The following is a 20992-nucleotide window of genomic DNA, read 5'->3' on the forward strand; positions in this document are numbered from 1 at the left end:
CTGGAGACGGAAGTGACGCAGCGGCGCGTCTTCGGTTCTCCACGCATGCGCGAAATAAAGCGCACTGGGCCTCGCGGCGTACCGTAGTTTGGGCGCGTACGCACAAAATGTAAACAGAAGAAGACGAAAAAATGGAGGGAAGCGAAGCAGTACTCGAGACGTTGTCAAACGACAACGCTACAACAGCACACAGCACTGATGAATCCACGGGAATATCGTCACAAGGTGTTGCAAACTCCGAAGCAGCTTGTAAAGTCTCCAAAAAAGACGAGCCTCGAGGGAGCAGGTTGAAGCTGTACGATAAAGTCATTGAGAAAAGCTTGGAAACGTTCATGGACATGGCCAGGTGAGCGAATATTAAGTTTACTCGAGTAACGTTGGAATTAATACAGCTCTCTGGATTCGGACGTGTGAACAATGTCCCTTTTCTTTGAAAATATAATCAATATAAAACAGTTGACTATCAACATAATACGTACACAAGAGGTATATATATATTTATTTATTTATTTATTTTTTTTGCTTTACAAAGTTGGTTACCCTCCACTACAACACAGTTCCATCCAGACCAATGCCACAAGCGTATTGTATCACCCAAAACCCAAAACATGTGACGATAGCTTAACAATTAGCATAGCTTCTTCATCTTTCTCCTGCTAAAGAAAGACCTGAGTGGTCAGGAAGGGAATATTGGACAGAGGGCGTTTTACCCCGCTGTCCTATCCAATAGTTTGTGTTCATATATGCAGTGGTGTGGGTAGGGCAAGCAAGGCCTTCTCTCCTGGTATAAGCCCTATCAGAACCACTGATCTACGTTCACAACATAAATACGAATATTTGTTCCATTAAATTGTATTAATTTATTCCTGGAAGTCTGTTTCCTTTATTTTGTAGAGTTTCTCTTGGCTGCGTTGCTTCCATTATCCAGAACCAGCAGTGGTGGCCTACGAAATGTAAACTCAATGGGACTGTTTCTTTAACCAATCATATTTCAAATTTGTCCTCACAGGGCCAGAAAGCTGTCCCTGACGTCATCATTTTTCCATCCTTTGATTGGTTGGTCAGACCTAAACCTGTGACAGCCAACTTCGACTAGCATAACCTGTACGCATCAATACATATACTCAGCATCTCTGACGAGTGTGGTGTATTTTATTTGAATAATTTTTCATGTTATTAGCTAGATATTGATTCTGAACTTCTCCAAATGATGTACTTAGCAGTTTCATGTGGGGCTTCAACAACAAATCATTAAAATCGATAAAAATCGATACCTAAAAATGTTGGCAACACATTTCGTTGACAAGTCATTGTGTCGCGTGATTACTAAGTAAGTAGTAAGTACTCCGGCATAGTGCCAAAAATCTGGCATGTGAATTTTTTTGACAAGACCCACTCTACGTATGTGTATGTGTTGGTAAAGTGCGTCCACAACATAGCGATTCAAAGGAAAGTATGAGTCCAACCAACGGCTGATAGCCAATCAGAGGTAGAGTAGGGTAGGTCTTTTCTTGTACAATCCAACAACAAATCCAGACACACAATCTGTGTATTTTAGAAAATAGAAGCTAAATTTATCAAACACGGTGAAAACACAACATTCATTGAGAGAGGTGTAAAAACACATGGTGCTGGACATGGTTTGAAGAAAAAGGTGCAGACGGCCTTTCGGAAGTTTGTGCCACAAATGAGAGCGTTTGCGAAACGTCATTGTGACGTAATTCTGCCACATTGGTTGATAGAAGTCCCATTCACTTCTATATCATATTTGCTCAGAAACCTTTCGTGGCTTTTTATCGCAGTATGCAAGTTTGGGCCAGCTGATGCCAAGCAAAGCTTCTGTACAACAGCGGCAACCAGAATTTGCCTGAAATACGAAGTTACGGACAAATGTGTCCCAAGTCGGTCCACTGCCTCACCAGACGGGATGTTTTTGATTGAACACTTGAACTTTTCATTTCGGCCTACATAAAAGATTTAATGAAAGTCTATTCGTCTCTTGACGAATCCAAGTCGTAATCATTCAATTGTTGATTAGACAATGTTCAGACGGCGAAACGTCTCTGTACGTGACATGTATTTGCATATTATAAGGCTCATATCCATTTGTAATTTGTATATAATAGAAGGCCTACTTAAGAGGTAAAATATCACCAAAGGTAACGGAGGCGTTAAGTATTTAAGAGTGAGATGAAAGTTATTAGCTAATCTGAGATTTATCTTTTGTTCGCGGTCGCTGACGCCGCCGACGTCATAGGGTGTTTTGTACACTTTGAGCGCTGGCAGCTAGAGCCGTTCCACACATCCAACATCCGCACACAGATGTAATTGTGAATATTATTTGTCTGGCCCTGTCTGCCCAAACAGACTGGGGTGGTGGTCTCCCTTTTTAAGAAGGCGGACCGGAGGGTGTGTTCCAACTACAGGGGGATCACACTCCTCAGCCTCCCTGGTAAGGTCTATCAGGGGCACTGGACAGGAGGGTCCGTCGGGAAGTCGAATCTCAGATTCAGGAGGAGCAGTGTGGTTTTCATCCTGGCCGTGGAACAGTGGACCAGCTCTACAGGATCCTCGAGGGTGCATGGCATTTCACCCAACCAGTCTACATGCGTTTTGTGGACTTGGAGAAGGCGTTTGACCGTGTGCCTCAGGGTGTCCTGTGTGGGGTGCTTCGGGAGTACCGAACCCCTTGATACGGGCTGTTCGGTCCCCGTACGCCTAGTGTCAGAGTTTGGTCCATATTGCCGGCAGTATGTCTGATTTGTTTCTGGTGAGGGTTGGACTCCGCCAAGGCTGCCCTTTGTCACCGATTCTGTTCATAACCTTTATGGACAGAACTTCTAGTTGCAGCCGAGGTGTAGAGGGGGTCCAGTTTGGTGGCCTCAGTATTGCATCTCTGCTTTTTGCAGATGATGTGGTTCTGTTGGCTTCATCAAGCCGTGATCTCCAACTCTCACTGGAGCGGTTCACAGCTGAGTGTGAAGCGGCTGGGATGAGAATCAGCACCTCCAAATCTGAGACCATGGTCCTCAGTCGGAAAAGGGTGGCATGCCCTCTCCAGGTTGGGGATGAGATCCTGCCCCAAGTGGAGGAGTTCACTACACCATCAGTGACTTCCTTAATTTAGGTTAAAATAAAAACAAAATCTCTGCGGCGGCGCGGGGGATTCCCCCCAGACCACCCCTAAAATGTTTTTTTTTTTCTGGTCACCTTTTTCATGCCTTTGGTGTTTGCATGTCTGCTTTCAAACAACACAATCTACTGTATTATACCCATTTTGTGCATTTCACAAAAAAAATATATTTGGCAGCTATTGTGGGCTATAACATACATTTGTATGATTCTGTGTATTGGTCCATGGCCTATTGTAAAGCTATTTGACGTCAACATTGTTTGTTTTTTATTATTCATAATTGATTATTTTAAGAGCTCTGGGATGTTCATGCCGCAAACTGTTTGAAATGATGGTTTTTTTCAATAAAGAGATGATTAATAATTAAAAAAAATAATTGTCCAATTAATTGATTATGAAAATAAGCAGCCCTAGTTCCATGCTTTTATATTGTATGTTTGTATAGTATTCAATTAATGGTTTCTATAATTGAGACGTGATAGTGATGGTATTAAGAGGTAGATTCATTTCCAACTGAAGGCCCAGCTACCAAATTGGACAGCCTGCCACTTTGAATATGTATTATGCTGAATTAGTCAATGCTTCATATGAGGTATTTTTGAACTTTCTTGTTTTTATTTCAGGGTTGTGGAAATAACATAATGCATATTCTAATACTCCATATAGTTTATCCTGTATCATTTGTATATCTTTTTAAAACAGTTCTGACAGGTTTTCCAGCATGTTCCATCAGCTCTACAAGATAAACCCTCAGAGAATGGAAAACATTCACAAGCAGTTTGTAGACGAGTTGCGGAGAGCTGTCAAGGTATGTACGTACATCACTTACACACATGGACAAAATTGTTGGTACTCATCTGTGAATGAAAGAAACACCCACACTGGTCACATAAATAACTTGAATCTTACAAAAGTAATAATACATAAAAATTTAATGAAACTTAACCAATGAAAATCAAACTCATGAAACATCCATCCATCCATTTTCAACACTGATTATCCTGGTTGGGGTCGCGGGGCACTGGAGCGTATCCCAGCTGACTTCGGGCAAAAGGCGGACTACACCCCGAACTGGTCGCCAGACAGTCACAGGGCACATATAGACACGGACAACCATTCACACTCACATTCACACCGTCACTGAGTGGGAACTGAACCCACTCTGCCCGCACCAAAGTGAGGTGGGTGTACCACTACACCATCAGTGACACACATGAAACAGTCTTCGACAAATATGATAACCGTGGGGACATGTTCAAACTACGTCCTAATTAGCATCACAGGTGTCTTCAAATTTGTAGTCAGTCTGTTGGCCTATTTAAAGGGTGACAAGTAATCACTGTGCCGTTTGTAAACATGGACCAGAGGAAGCAAAGGAGAGAGTTGTCTAAGGAGATTAGAAAGAAAATTATAGACAAGCATGTTAAAGGTAAAGGCTATAAGACCATCTCCAAGCAGCTCGATTTTCCTGTGACTGTAATGGCACATATTATTTGGAAGTTTAAGATCCACGGGACTGTAGCCAATCTCCCTGGGCGTGGGTACAGGAGGAACATTTATGACAAATCGAAAAGACGGCTAATACCAATGTTAACAGAAGAAACCAGAACAACTTCCGAAGAAATTAAAGGTGAACGCCAAGGTCAAGGTACATCAGTGTCAGATCACAACATCCATCATCTTTTTTAAATTTTTTTATTTTTTATTTTTTTTAAGGCAAAGTGGAATTTATGGGAGACGACCAAGGAGGACACCACTGTTAAAAATAAATCAGCGAGACTGGAATTTGCCAAACTGCAGGTTGACAAGCCACAAAGGTTCTGGGAGAATGTCCTACTGGACAGGGGAGAGAAAACTGGAACTTTTTGGCAAGGCATATCAGCTCTATGTTCACACACGCAAAAATGAAACGTAACAAGAAAAGAACGCTATCCCTACTGTGAAATATGGAGGAGACTCTGTTATGTTCTGGGGTTGCTTTTCTACATCTGGCACTGGGTGTCTTGAATCTGCAGGGTACAATGCAATCTCAAGACTATCGAGGTATTTTAGAGAGAAATGTGCTGTCAGAAGGTTTGGTCTCAGTTGCAGGTCATGCAACTTGCAACAGGATAATGACCCAAAACATACCGCTAAAAACATTTCCAAGGTTACAAATTGAGTTAAATTTGAAAAAATAACTACAAAAGCTATGTATCCCCTCCCCCCTCTTCCATATTACTACCTCCTTGTAGAGCCGACTTTTGTAATTGACTCTCTCCGATGATACCTGGGATAGGCTCAAGCACGCCCGCGACCCTAGTGAGGAGAAGCGGCTCAGAAAATGGATGGATGGATGGATGGATGGTCAGCTGCCATTCTGCTCCAGTCTGAAACGTGACAATTTTTTTCCAAATATGACCTGGAAGCTCCACCTTGTGGTGCAATCTGTTAGTTTGACTGAGATTTTGAAAAGGTTAGACTCATAGTTCTACTTTTGAACACATAAAATAACTGGGCTTCATTCACTAATAAATGTGTAGAAATGTTCTTACGTTGCACACATGTTGAGCGTACAGTATACCACAATCACCATCAGATTCCTGACACCGTGCGTATCGGTCAGTTTTCTTCGCACCACGGCACCTCGGAAAGCTTGGTAAACACAGAAACTGACAATATACTGTATAATAATCATGTTAATCTTTTTTCATAATTATCAAGTTAAATTCGCAAATGCTGCACACAAAACATGCATAGAAAAATTTGTATTAAAAGCCGAGAATGAACAAACACTGCACAAATTGTAAAAGTAGATAATAAGGGATAAATATAGTACAGCAGAGGGGCATGTGTAGTTGATAAAATTCATGAAATTAGCCTCGGAAGCGACAGAAAATACGTATATAAGCCATGCCGCTCAGAGTTACGTCATAAGCAAGCCAACGGCAATGTGTCTGCCTCTGATCTTTTTTGACGGTCATTTGTCAATTGTAAATTTCAGGAAATGTTCGAGATTGGTAGAAAAACTATCGCTCGCCTTGGAGGAATGCGTGCGATTTGATGGCTTGTCCAGTTGCACGATATGCATGGTCTGAGGGGATTCTAATTGTTTTCGCAGAGTACGAACAAAAACAAGTATGAAGCACAGAACGCAAACTATTCAAGTTGCAAAAGATATCATGAAATCGATCTACAAACAAAAATGTCTTCTAAACCTTTGACGTTTAAATCCACCTTGGGTAGATATAACAGCTGAACACACTCTTGGCATTATCTCTAAAATGGAAATTAAATATTCTTCAGAAAGTTCGAACCAAACTTTGTTGTGGAAGTTCCCATAACTGTGTGGCTATTCATTGGACTTGGACTATTTGACTTTCAATTTAAAAAAATAAATTAAAAAAAATCTGGAAAAAATTGATGTTCTAAAACGTTTGACCAGTAGCATTACCAGTCAACGGTTTTAGAATCCGCCAATTTTTTTTTTTTTTTTTTTTTTTTTTTTCAAATTGAAATTCAAGTAGTTCAAGTCCAATGATTACCACACATTTATGGGAATTTCCACAACATAACTTTATGAAGAATATTTGATTCCCATTTTGGAAATAATGCCACAAGTGTGTTCAGCTGTGATACTGTATTTGCCCAAGGTCGCTACTTTATCGAGTCAAAGGTTTAGAGTACGTTTTTGTTTGTGGATTGATTCCATGACTTCTTTTGTAACTTGAATAGTTTATTTGTTCTGTGCTTTCATTTCAGTCTAAAATGAAAAATGTAACTGCCTAACTTTCAATTAAAAAAAAAAAAGCAGGAAAAATTGGCATGTTCAAAAACCTTTGAGCGGGAGTGTACACAGGATCGAATAAACTCCATCGCTCTCAAAATCTGGAAGCTGACGCAGTTCATTAGCGCCCTTTATTAGTAGGCAATGCGATATTGTTTAATTCTTATTCCACCAACGTAGTACTTATCAATGTACCGTGTTTTGATTATTACTTGCACATACAATGTATTCGTACAAAAAATATTTTGGGTATAGTTCCTCTCAAACATGAAATACCAATAAAACATTAACTTGTAGTGATGCATACAGCCTTTTTAACTTTTTTTTTTTTTTAATCCAGTACTTACATTTTTTTACTTTTCTCATACAGTACATTTTTAAAGTACAGTTCAGTTGTTTAACTTTGAAGTACATTTGCATTCATCTTTAACTGTTTTTAAGATTTTATTGAATTTTATTTTATTTTTATACAACTTATGTGCAGTACATTGTAATTAAGTAATTTAAATATATATATCTTTTTTTAAATGTTCCTTTATTTATCCACAGTGTTACCAGTGGCTTGCAATGATAAATGTACTTTTTAGGAATAAAACCTCTCATTTTTGTTGAACACTTAAGCCTTCTACATAGTGTAGGTAAATGTTAGTCTTTATAGTAGTAGTTTAAGAGTAAGCAGCTATGGCAAGACTAAAGTAAGTATTTTTTGACGTGTATAAAAAGTTCGAGAACCATTGTTCTACAGAAAAACTGAGTAGGTAAGTTTGTGACGGGTGATTTGCGAATCGGTGAGGGTTCACAGTAATGTAGGAGAACTCAGTGACACTATGACTCGTGGTATTCGTGGTGTTTTATATTTGATTTATTGTGGTGTATTCATATTGTTTGGACACATACTTAGCTGAGTGTTTCTCTCTGTATAAAGGATGATATCAGCAAACTGAATGAAGAAGCGGGACTAGAGTCCAAACTAAATGAGCTGGACAAACTGGAAAGTGCTGCTAAAATCAATCCAGACCCTGCATGGTTGGTACACAACAAGAGACTCAAACACTCTTTCTTCTTTCCTTACAATACATTCTACTCGGTTTTCAGGCAGATTGGATGCTGACCTCAGTATTTTTGTGTTGTCCACTTCATTGTCTGATTGCTTTGTGCACTATAGTACAGTTTCCATAAACTATTGACTACTTATGCAACAATGTCGTTAATATTTAAATCATTTAACCATCTCCCGTACTGTCGATCTACCTGTTTTCTTAGGCGTCCCTCTGGGATTCCAGAACAAGACTTTAGCGGCTTTATAATGCCGTTGTATCAAAAGCAGGAGGCTTACTTGCGGCGGGAGCTCAAAAAGATCCAGGCTGAGAATGCTGCCCTTGCACAAAAAGTTCAGGCTGGTAGGGAAAAGATTGCTCAGACCGAACATCGGATTTCCACAGCTGTTGCTGAGTGGGAGGTGAGAAAGAAAAGTGGCAAAATTTGAGTTGAATAAATGAATGTGTAATTTGCCTTAAACATCACTCTTATCTGGAAATGGTTTTGTATTTTACATGGGTATTTACATGACAATGGGGCAGCATGTGACTAAGTGGTTAGCAATTATAGGTCTTGAGGTTCTGTGTTCAAATCTTGGGCATATTCTCCCTTTGCCTTCATGGGTTTTCTCCAGGTGCTCTAGCTTTGTCCTCCATTCCAAAAACAGCTGTGCATGGTGTACAAAACGGACGGATTGATGATATTTGATGTATTTCTCATTAACTCTGTGATTTGTGCACATCAACAAGTCCCTAATAACTTTTATTTATATAAAAAAAAAAGAAATAACTCACATTTTTTTCTTCTGTATTTTTACTTTGTTCTCTATTTTTATTTACCATGTTTGTGTGTGTGTGTGTGTGTGTGTGTGTGTGTGTGTGTATGTATTTATTTCTCTATTTACAGGCATCGGCCACTGAATTTGAAAGCCTGGCATCATCATTATGCCCTGCAGATGTTTTTGATGTGTAATCTTTCAAATAATTGGCTGTAATCTTTCAAATATTTGGCTGATTAACGGATACAACTCTCTATTTTTTCTTGTATGTGTGTATGTATGTGTATATATATATATATATATATATATATATATGGGTTTTTTTTGTACTCAATAAATGAAATTGATGAAAAGCATGTGCTCCTGGTGTGTGTGCCATAATCGCATGCGCACAATGACCAGGTATTACGGTAATTTGCCTGTTTACTCATGACATCACGTGAAAACGTCACAAAGCGAGAACATTTCAATGGAGAAGCCACAGTGTCTTGTAAACCTGTAGAACCAGACGTTCACGTCTCGATTATTAGAACAATAGCGAAAGGTATGACGGAAATATTCTCAACTTTATTTGGTCAAAATGAAACTCCGGGCCCACCCGGTTCGTCGTCCCTGGGATTCGGAGGCGGGAAACCTCCGCCGCCTCTGCCGCAAAATCAAGTCTCTGTGGCTGGGCAGATCCCAGCACAGCTCGGGGATGAGGGCCCTCCTCTGCGAAAGTCCGGAGCCATGAATGAACCCTTTTACTTACTGCGAGAACTACCTGGTACAGTGTCCTTGTACTAACTACTATTTAAGTGAGCAATGCGTTTGTTGATGTGGTGTAAATAACCGACTCGTTTATCAAAAGTAGTTTGTAAACGCAGCTAACGTCAGGCAAGCAGACGATCGTTTCTGGGGAGCAAGTAACGCATATACGCTACGACTTTTGCCACAACATCCTTAAAACTCAATTCCTCATATGTGTGCGCACTATTTAAAATGGCACCGTTTGTGTGGCCAACCGCTTATAGTGTATAGCAATGGTAATATGAAGAAAACGTTAATATATGCATCTTAATGTGAACCACTTGTGTTTAGTTGGGAACGAGTTGACTGGGAATACCAACCTCATCACGCATTACAACCTGGAGCATGCTTACAACAAGTTTTGTGGGAAGAAGGTGAAGGAGAAGCTCAGCAACTTTCTACCAGAGTTACCAGGTGGGCCATTGGATGCTTTATAGACACAAAGTTAGGGATAGTCCACTTTTGGGTGAACCTCAAATGCAATTTAACCTTTCCAGGTAAACCTACTTTGACCTTTGCTAAACTTTTGAATGCATGTCCAACTGTCAAATGTTTCAATACTGTTTGCACAACTTTCTGTTGTCTTAACAAGGAGCAGTGTACAATGGTCAACTCTTATTCGGCGGGTTAACTGGTTTCCCCCATTTGTTACCCTACACAGCTGAACACAGGATATCACATTGCCCTCTTATTCATGTCTGTCGGGTTAGGGTTTGTCCCACGTCTGTCTGTTCAGACACAATGTGTATTTTACTTAAAAGCAGAGCCGTGGCAACTGTTTAGAGGAGGGGGTGAATAACACAAACCTAGTGGTCGCCCATCCTGATGCAACGTTAACACACTACAGAGTACACTGTGTATGACTTGCACATCAGGGAAATACATCATAGAGCTTTTGGAGTATGCGGAAGGTTTATCATTACCACGTCGTCAATGCTAATGTCCGTTACCCCATCTGTGGCATTTCCCCTTAAATGTTAGCATGAAGCTAGTGGACGGTTGTTTGACGACGTTATTTCCAATTTGGTACTTAAATATACTGCACACTGTTAAGTACTTTGTTGGAGGTGTCAGATTCATACAGTATACTTACCTGGGAGTTTGTAGCGTCTTGTGGATTTGACTTTAGTCTTCCATAGCTCCGTCAAGTGTTGTACCTCTGCGCCTGCTGCACTGTTGTGTATTGAGAGGCTGAATAAAGTGCGCTACAGTCTTACGCAGTGCGCTTGTTCAGCTCTCATTCTTTCCACATTCATCTACTTTTACAGGAGCAGCTAATTAACAGCTTGAAAGAAGGACACGAGCCTCTTTTATTGTAGAAGTGTGATGTGCCCAAGTGCACAGAAGTACTGGTACTAAAAATATGCTCCACGGTATTAATATTTCCCAACGAGGTATCACCATACTTTTGTAGCATCGGTATACTATGCAAAATTACATTGTAGTCAATAGAAGGTCTCCAACTGGCCTCATATTTGGAGTATTCACAAGAAATCCAGTAAGACAAACATCTATGCAGCCATTTTCTGTAGCGCTTGTCCTCATTAGCGCCACAGGTAAGCTGAGCCTGTCCCAGCTGTCTTTGGACAAGAGGCGGTGCCGATCGCGGGGCACATGGAGACAAACAACCCTTCACACTCACATTCACAGCTACGGACAATTTTGAGTCTTCAAAGAACCTGACATGCATGGTTTTGGATTGTGGGAGGAAGCTGAAGGGTCATAGAAAACCCACGCAGGCATGGGGAGAACATGCAAACTCCACACAAGAAGGCCATAGCCAAGAACCTCACAACTGTGAGGCAGACAGAGTAACCACTATTCAAACGTCTTGGCCGAGACAGACATTTTGAACATGTATGGACCCATTGTGACCAGACCACTGAATCTGTGTGCTCACGTGGGCCCTCATGTACAAAAGGTGCGTACGCACAAAAACGTGGCGTCCGTTCGTTTTCACAGCAAAGTTCAGATGTATCAAGAGTGACACGACCGTGGAAATCTGCGGTGTCGCACACCAGCTGCATGGCTGGCGTACGCACGTTTCTGCAGCTTTTGGTGCTTTGGCGACACTTAGTGGTGATGCTGGGAAACTGTTCTCATAAACCTGCACGTCAGAGAGACGTGAACAATTAATTAGCACTGCTGAACAATTCATGCCCTGCAACATTTGATTTCAACAATGCAATTGAGGGGAGGACTGAGAATTCATTAGTTAACCAGTGTATTTAATGAAGCACTGGTATTTGTGAGGACACCTATTAATTGATCGACGCGATCATTTATGCCGCCTATTGCCCTCACAATCGCTTCGTGACTCCAGCACATGCACTGAAAAAAAAAAAGTCCTTTGAATTTACTTCATTTGAACATGTACGTCGGTTGCACATGATTCAAATGTGTTTAAACTGACATAATTTACCCCCTTTCCTAAGACAAAACATGATTTGTTTAGTCAGTGTGCGTGTCCTCTCCTGTGTATTAAAATAATAAATTGAGTAATCAAAAAGGAGTCAAAGTTTTTGATATCCTCCTTGATATGCTGATGTGCTTCTATTTGAATTCAAAATATTTATAACCAATACCACACACACACACAACATTTGCGCATGAACCTTTATCTCACAGGGCCGAGTGTCGGTTACTGTATGAGCACATTTGTTATGAGTTCTAAAAATACATCGTGTTCACCTTGTGGGATGATCATAGTCAGCCACATGTTCTCCCATCACCCCTGAGAGAGCAGCGTCACTCACGATCGAAGCGATTCTCTCCTCGAACGGGGTGAGGACCTCCGCGCCGGTTCTTCCGCCTTTTTTTGGCCACACTTTGGCGGTGGGCAGCTTTCCTCCGCTTCACATCCACCGTAATGTCTTTTCTTTAGTTCAGCGTGTGCGCGTTATTCTGTTTCCACAGAATTCCCATTCACTCCTCTTTGGGAGGAGTGAATGTAAACGCCGGAGGACAGCGTGCCAAAGAGGATTTTCTTGCGTGCCTCCACTTCATTGAGCAACTTCACATTCAGAAAACATATTTTCCTTCATTACCATGCTCATTTTCCTTTTTTTCTGATCATGGAGAGATCGGCATCTCAGGTGCAGGGTTTATTTCCATATGATTTGCATATTCAAATATGGGCGTGGACATGGAGGAGTCTGCTACTCCAACATGTGCGCTCATTTCCACGTTGATTGGAATGTACGAAGGAAATATGCTTGGATTCATGAGTACGCAGCGTTTCATACATCTGAATATTTTTGTGCGTACGACGTTTTCTGGATTTAAGCGTACGCTACGTTTTAGGAGGAAATCCACGCAAGTCTTTGTACACGAGGCGCCTGACCCTTTTCTAATTTGCCGCAGGTATGATCGACTGTCCCGGGAATCAAGATGGGAGCTCACTGCGATCCCTCATTGATAAACCACCAGTGTCTGGAAACTCCTTCAGTCCACTCACCGGCACTTTGCTAACAGGCTTCAGACTACATACAGGGCCGGTAAAGATCAAGTACAATGCTGTCTTCGGGCACCCATGAATGAAGTTGTTGGGAAACAGCTTTTAATCAAACAATTGCTTAGTAAGGGGTTAGAGTCGACTTCCTCATTCCCATATGAATCTTTAAAAAGTGGTCCATCCATCCATTTTCTTCACAGCGTGTTTTAAGGTGTTCAATGACACCTCATTTGGAGTTTATTGTAAAACTAAACGCACAACAAAAAGAATTACACGCATTGCGTATTTAAATACGAGACATCTTTTCCGAGATTGCGAGTTCAATGCTAGCATTCAATGGAGAACCCTATTGATGGGCTATTTTAGCGATCATTCTAGCATTTTAGCTTTCACGGGTGGGGTTTGCCTTCAAATAACGAATATTCAGACAGGTAATATAAAAATATTCACAAGCATATATTCTTCCTAATCTGTGAAAACTAAGGCTGCACGATACTGGGGAAAAAAATTACCTTGTTTATTTTTGCTTTTATTTTTTAAACCTGTGATCTGAAATAATACAGTATCAGTGCTGGGAAAGTTTATTTTCTGCGCAAACTAGTTCAAACTTCAGTTCATTGTTCCAAAAATGAACCTGGTAAGTTCATAGTTCATAATTCAAAATTTTGAAGTTCACCGGTCCAAATAGGTAAAATATAATTCATTGACCTACCGGTACTCTTATATTGCAAAACAAAATAAATTCCATATTTTTAGTGTGATTGTACAGTGTTTTAACTGAAGCATTCTGATACAAATAATAATTTTCCTAGTAATCCATTTTTGCAATTATGTACTGTATTACCAAAGAACACATTCACGCCCATTTACGCAATGTCCCTGAATGCACCTCGCGCACTCAGCTGCCTCGTGCCTGCCTAAGGTAGTTTCATTCTGAAGAGCGAAATGGGAAATGCAGCGTGTACATTGTATGTTCCTGTCCAAACAGATCCCTCTGCTGGTCATTAATAATAATATTCCAGTTGATTCACTGTATATGACAGTACACGCAGAGCCTACATTTTGACTATTGCCTGTCCCCACACGTACGTCGCCATGACGATGCTCAAACTAAATATTGTGCAGCCTTAGTGGAAAAATAAGTTTAATAAAATTCTATTTTGACGGTCTTCTACTCGCCGGCACGGTGTAGACTGGTTAGGACATCTGCCTCTCAGTTCTGGGGACCGTGGTTCAAATCCCGGCCCCGCCTGTGTGGAGTTTGCATGTTCTCCCCCTGCCTGGGTGGATTTTCTCCAGGCACTCCGGTTTCTTCCCACATCCCAAAAACATGCATGGTAGGTTGATTGAAGACTCTAAATTGAATGTGAGTGCGAATGGTTGTCTGTTTGTTGTGCCCTGCGATTGGCTGGCAGTTCAGGGTGTACCCCGCCTCCTGCCCGAAGATAGCTGGGATAGGCTCCAGCAGGAGGATAAGCGGTGAAGAATATGGATGGATAGATGGACGGTCTTCTACTCTTTAAGCTTACAGAAACACGTAGCTCCATGCGTGCATCACACCATACTGCCCCAAAGGGGCCAAGGGAAATGGTCGCAGTTTCTGGCAGGATATGTTCCAGTGTGTGCGTGTGTGTCATCACCAAATCATCCATCCATCCATCCATTTTCTGAGCCGCTTCTCCTCACTAGGGTCGCGGGCATGCTGGAGCCTATCCCAGCTGTCATCGGGCAGGAGGCGGGGTACACCCTGAACTGGTTGCCAGCCAATCGCAGGGCACATACAGACAAACAACCATTCGCACTCACAGTCACAGTCACGCCTACGGGCAATTTAGAGTCTCCAATTAATGCATGTTTTTGGGATGTGGGAGGAAACCCACGCAGGCACGGGGAGAACATGCAAACTCCACACAGGCGGGGCCGGGGATTGAACCCGGGTCCTCAGAACTGTGAGGCTGACTCTCTAACCAGTCGTCCACCGTGCCGCCATCACCAAATCAATGCTATGCTAAATCATACCCAAAAAAATAAATAAAAAATACTAATGATTTGTGTGTTTGTCTCTTTTCCAGCTCCCAGAACAGTACCGACTGATGCACATACAGCCGCCAAAGAAGAAAAGCAAGCACAAACACAAACACCATCGCCCGCAGGACCCATTACCACAAGGTAGGGTGTCCAGCTAATGTACACATTCACACACAAAAAGGTTTTTAAGATGACCTCTCATCTGGAACCTTTGCGACACAGCGGAAACGCCGTCAGACACCGACCCCAAGAAGAAGAAGAAAAAGAGGGATGACGATCCTGATCGCAAGAAGAAAAAGAAAGACAAGAAAAAGAAGAAGGTAAGAAACACCATCGCGCACATGCAGAAGACAATTCTAATACATCCAACAAGCATGTTTAAATTAAAAGATTTTATAGGCTTTACCATCAACTATTTTTAAATTATTTATTATTCTTTTAATGCATTGTATTTTTAGTATTTATACATAAACTTAAAATTATTTTGATAAATGTTAAAATATTTGTTTTATATTGTAACATTCATACTATTTTATTGCCACGACTTGGGACTTTTTAAATTTGTTTTAATGCATTGTATATTGTATTTTATACTCAAACAAAACATGGTTTTATAAATGTTTAAAAATGTAATCTATGAATTTTAATACAATCTTATTGTCACGACTTTGGAATTTTAAGTTCAAATGGTGAGGATAAGCGGTGAAGAAAATGGATGGATGGATAGTACTAATAATAACTACATTCAAGGTTTAGCCATCATTGTTTGGGGGTTAACAATTATTTATTTCAAAAGTTGACAAACATAGTTTTAGATGAAAGAACAAAAAAGGAAAGACAGATTCCCAAATACTCCCAGAGGAGAAAAAATACATTTAGCCCTTATTGGTAGTAGTTTGTGTGTTTGAAAGCAAGGTTGCATTTTCAAGTTCTCAACTGGCCGGATGTTTCGGGTGGGGCTAAAAACTAATGAGCGCCGTCTGTGCCTATCAGCCGGAATTGCAAGCTACTTAGTTATACAGTGTTCTCTCGTTTATCACTGTTAACAGGGACCAGAAACCCCCCCCCCCCCCCCACCCCCCAAGGTGAAAAACCGCAAAGTAGGATTTGCCCCCCCTAGGAATTTATGGGGATCTGTATGTAGGTACCAGAATGTTTAAAATATGTAAACAGTATTTCTACTTTACATATTTGAGACAAAGATTACAACAGTACACGTATTTACTTAAATCTTCAATTATATAACCTTATCCAGTAATTAACATTTATTATACAGTAATTAACATTCATCAACATTGACTTCTGAGGGAGGCGAAGAGGCTTGTGTTGGTGGCGGAAGTTTGGCCTTTGTCCTGATATTAGTGTCCAAACTCAGTCTTTTCCCCTTCAATGCCAATGCAGCTTCCATTTTCACAATTCTCTGAATACGCGGAGTTACCACACGCTTCGCTTCCTTATTGAAGGTTATTGAAGCAGTTTTGCAGTTGTTCGCTTCCTCTTTCTTGATGTGCCGCACTGTAGATTCTTTCACGCCATAATGGCGTGCCACAGATACGTAACTTCTGCCCTCTTTGCTCAAATTTAAAAGTTTCACTTTTTCGCTGATGGTCATCATCTTTTTCTTCCTCTTGGGCGCCCTGGAGGAAGCTTTCGCAGGGGCACAGCGCTTCGGCGGCATTGTAAGGGCTTGCTTAACTAATCAAAAAAATAAGCGCTTAAACAAAAACACGTTATTGCGAACACAACAGCGTGGACGAGACTGGCGAGACACAACAAGGGAAGATGCTGGGCGAGGCTGCGATGATGCACAGCCAATCAGCTCACGGGATAAATCCACTCATGCTCTAATTGGTCGATGTCACGCCGGGAACCAATCACGCGCCTTGTATGAGTGCCCGTACAGTAAAGGCATGTACAAAGCCTCTGAGTCAACTCATCTCTTTGTTTGGCATGCAGGGAAACCTTCTCTTCGCGCGCATCAACATGAAACAACGCGTCTTTCCGCAATATGGCTGCCGATATGGCTGTATTTTTATTTTTTTATATTTTGGAAAAACCTGTGAAGCGCGAAGTGGCGAGAGAACACTGTAATTGCTTGGCCGCTTTCTATCACCACTGCATCGTGCAGTTAGCCATCAACCTGTCCCTACAACCCGAAAAATGCCTCTTCCCTGAAGTGTTTTGTGATTTGGGCTAGTGTCTCTGTTGTGGTGACCCAAGCACGGCTCACAGCAGCGAGTTGGATGGCTTCACTGCGAAGTGGCCTGTCGCTAGTGGCTAGGCTAGCCGCTAGAGGGCTCGTGAACCGGGACCGGTGTTTGCTCCGTCCAATACTCCAGAGCTTTGCTCCAACGCGCACCCCGCGTTTTTGTTATTAATGGAGAGGAAAAAATCCAAACCTTTTGCTTTTTTTCCTGGGCTGATTGGTGGAAAAGCCCCTATTGAGATCTATCAGTGTGGAAAAGGTTGTGAAACCATGTCTAAAGCTTTGGGACTCCAGCAAACCACAGTGAGAACCATTAGCCGCTCATGGCGAAAACATAGAACAGTAGTAAACCTTCCCAGGAGTGGCCGCCCGAACAAATCCAGGACCTGGAATACTTGGGGTGATAAATGGAACCATGAATTCTGCTGTCTGCCAAAAAATCCTGAAGGAGAATGTCCGACCATCTGTTCGTGACCTCAGGTTGAAACGAACGTGGGTTCTGCGGCTGGGCAATGATAAACAATCATTCCCACTCAAATAAATGTATTTTGTATTTATTTGTTTTGTTTTTGACTATATTAAATTTTAATTTGGCTGATGATGGGAAAGTGTGAAAAACATGCACAAAATGAAGAAATCAGAACAGTGGGCAAACACTTTTCACACCACTGTACCTGGTGGTTTATTATTATTTTTTTCATTTATTCAAATTCAAGCAGGCTTTTTAAAAACACTCTTCTCTGTGGTGTATCACATTTAGACACTTAAGACATTTTTTCGGACTCTTTGGTGCAACTTTAATAGCATGTAAAAGGTATCCCATTTCTAGTCGACGCATGATTGTGTTACTTTTTATTGTTGCATTTTTCCTCTGACGTTTGCCTCCATCGAGTCTTATTCCAATTGGCCCACTTACAACGTATTGCATGTAGAAAGAGTCATTTGTTATTTGCGTACGTATGAGGGTATAATGACCAAGTCCAAGAAAAAAAAGTTTTGTCATGTCCATCCATTTTCTTTACCGCTTATCCTCACTCGGGCCGCGGTCGCTTAAAGAAAATGGAGTAACTTCCAACATAACTAAACATCTGAGTCGAACAAGAAAAAGTTGCTGCACCGGTCATAGATTATTTGATGACAGTGAGTTCACCTTTTCAAAATGCAAATCTGTCTCCCCCTCCCTCTCTCTTACCCACACAAACCCCGAGCTCGGGAGTCTTCAATGATTTTTGTTGACATTGATATTGTTGGTTTTCCGTCTTCCCCCAGAACCGCCACAGCCCTGATCACACTGGCCTGGCCGGCTCACAGCCCAACAGCCTCAGATAGGCCCGAGCCCACGTGTATGCCTTCAAGTGACTATGTGTGTGAGTGTTGCACAGATACCTGTATTATTCAAAGTATGCTGATGGCAAGCTGTTGTGATCTGTGTCCCTCGTTGACTTTTCTGTAATAATGTTTCACCCTATTTCCAACACAAATGAACTTTTGTTACAATCTTTAATGCTCACTTCAACATACGCCTCATAGCTTAATTTCTCAGCAATACGACCAGGCATGTACAATCAAGCCCGAAATTATTCAAACCTAGGCTGAATAAAAAATCCTTTTAGCTCAAAATTTGGCGAGGTTTGAATAGTTTTGGGCTTAATTGTGCATATAAGGACATTGAGCCACTTTGCTGTGAATTTATAGGCTAAAGTGTTTTGGAGCAATTGTAAATAAAACTTATTTTAGACAGTTTTATCTCATACATGTATTTATTTATCAAATGCACAAGGTGGTTAAAAATGACTGTGTCTAGGATTAATTACGTCAAGCAGGATTACATTAACAAATGTGCGGGATTGATAATATATAGAGTAAAGCAAAGGACAATGTCAGAGGTGTTGATTAAATGTTGCGCGAAACCTTCCCTCCCTGGAATAGACTAAAAAAAAAAAAAAAAGCATTGTATCAGTTCAGATGATGCAGATAATATTCAATTTAACATTCTAAGTTTAGGTCACAGACACTTCAGAAGATATACACATGTATTTCGCTTTGTGTTCTTTCTCATGCAAGCGCTGTAACTTTGACCACTTCTGTGCAGTTTACACTCCCAAACACACTTGATTTAGTTTGGCAGTTTTGTTCTTCGAGTCAGTTTTGCCATGCAGCCAAATGTCAGAGAAAGGCACAGGGTTTAGACAAAATACACAATCCGTGCATTCCATATAGTAAGAAAAGGAAAGAAAACCGTAAATAAATGCATCACATCTCGACAGTCATAAAATCAACCCGTGGTGACCCTGAAATGCATTGAGTCAAAACAAATCATCCTTTACAAAGTGATTGCATAAGTTCAAACTGTACAATCTTACAGGAGGTTTGATCGTAATCATCCAATCTGATACTACTAACTACATAAAACACTGAAGCACAACAAGCATCTTCTGGTTAATACACGGCAACAAACTACACACACTATGTGGTAAAGTAAGAAGAAAATATCACGAAAAACAACACTCCTCACGGCTATTTACAGAAAGTCGATTATTTTGGCAGGATTCTTACTCGTGAATCAACACGACGTGACAAAAAAAAGGAACAGCAAAGCAAAGGCAGGCAATCATCTTGGCACACTACAAAACATTTGCTGGTCCAACAAATGCTTCCCTTTTGACTTCTACTGCAACTATAGTATAACAAAAAAAAAAAAAAACACTTAAAATACATATTTTATACACACTATCTCATTTCTGTGCATAAAGCAGTACAAAGTGTTAAACAACATTGACACTGTATTCATTGAATAATCAGTCAATTGGCCTTTTTGTTTTGGGAATTCTTTTCTACTGTTAAAAAAATAATAATAATAAGTGGACAGATTGTGCGGTCGGCTGCAAAGAGACAGTACAAAATAATTAAATGGAGGAGGTAGATATGGTGTCTCTAGAACCAGGTCTATCTGCAGAGTTAGTCGTTATTGATCATGTTTCCTACCTTAGGGATGTTTTTGAATTGGATCTCAGTGGAGAAAGCATGGTTAACAATAATAATGCACTAGAAACTTCAGAAGACTTCAAACAATACTGAAAAAAACAAAACATTTCTACAATTTTCCAGGTTGCTCTTTGGTGTTCGCGAGGATTGCAATAATAATTCTTTGAAAACTCAATTCAAGTGTTTCAAGTACCGCGACATCGCAGTGTAACACTGAGGCCACGCCAGGGTGGGCGTGTGCATTGTTGAGTAGAACCCATGGGTATGGCTTTGGATCACACTCATTTGGCCCTGTGCCAACATCAACCCCAATAAATAACAAATGATGGTGACACAGTTTGCACCCACATCCCACCACAGCATGAACGCAGCTTACACACTCAGTCAAAGCGCAGACGGGCGAGCCTAGGGGTGGGAAAGGGGGGTTTGGGTCCTATCTTAGCTATGATATGGTTTGCAATGACCCCCAAAACATTGGACATATTGCTGCTCGTTATGAAGGTACGTACAAAAATAAATTCTATATTTCCTTAAATCCTTGCTTCTATTGGTGAGTTTTAAGCCTCGACGGCCGCCTGCCCGTTGCCCTGGTGCTTGTAACCGTTGGCCTCCGTGTGGTTGAGTGCTTGCATCTCTTGGTCGGCAGCACTTTTGTCACGGGCCTCTTTTTCCCTCGTCATAGATCTGCGGTGGAAGAACAGGTAACCAGGCAACAGGAAGCCGGTCAATGAGAGGATCAGAAGGCCCACGTTGATCTGATTGGATAATAGAAACATTCGTTAGTCACAGTGGAAGGATAAAACATGTGAACGCTT

At 41.1% G+C, this 20992-nt stretch overlaps 3 protein-coding genes across 3 annotated transcripts in view; 2 read left to right on the top strand and 1 right to left on the bottom strand.

Moving 5' to 3' along the window:
- The first annotated feature begins 78 nt into the window (after positions 1 to 78).
- si:dkey-6i22.5 (polyamine-modulated factor 1) lies at positions 79 to 8981 on the top strand. The gene is made up of 5 exons (XM_061686217.1): positions 79 to 346; positions 3836 to 3941; positions 7825 to 7925; positions 8163 to 8358; positions 8844 to 8981. The coding sequence occupies exons 1-5, from the start codon at positions 132 to 134 to the stop codon at positions 8907 to 8909; spliced, it is 684 nt and encodes a 227-aa protein (XP_061542201.1). The 5' UTR covers positions 79 to 131; the 3' UTR covers positions 8910 to 8981.
- A 194-nt stretch (positions 8982 to 9175) lies between these two features.
- On the top strand, positions 9176 to 18935 carry med19a (mediator complex subunit 19a). The gene is made up of 6 exons (XM_061685664.1): positions 9176 to 9481; positions 9796 to 9918; positions 12868 to 13001; positions 15031 to 15127; positions 15209 to 15306; positions 18462 to 18935. The coding sequence occupies exons 1-6, from the start codon at positions 9262 to 9264 to the stop codon at positions 18519 to 18521; spliced, it is 732 nt and encodes a 243-aa protein (XP_061541648.1). The 5' UTR covers positions 9176 to 9261; the 3' UTR covers positions 18522 to 18935.
- The window catches only part of slc43a1a (solute carrier family 43 member 1a), a 28946-nt gene continuing 26415 nt past the window's right edge, over positions 18462 to 20992 (bottom strand). Inside the window, exon 15 of the mRNA XM_061685663.1 lies at positions 18462 to 20932. Coding sequence (XP_061541647.1) covers positions 20735 to 20932 — 198 coding nt within the window. The 3' untranslated portion in view covers positions 18462 to 20734. The remainder of the gene's footprint in view (positions 20933 to 20992) is intronic.

Source organism: Phycodurus eques, chromosome 9 (genome assembly GCF_024500275.1).
Source record: "Phycodurus eques isolate BA_2022a chromosome 9, UOR_Pequ_1.1, whole genome shotgun sequence".
In the NCBI taxonomy this organism is placed as follows: Eukaryota; Metazoa; Chordata; class Actinopteri; order Syngnathiformes; family Syngnathidae; genus Phycodurus; species Phycodurus eques.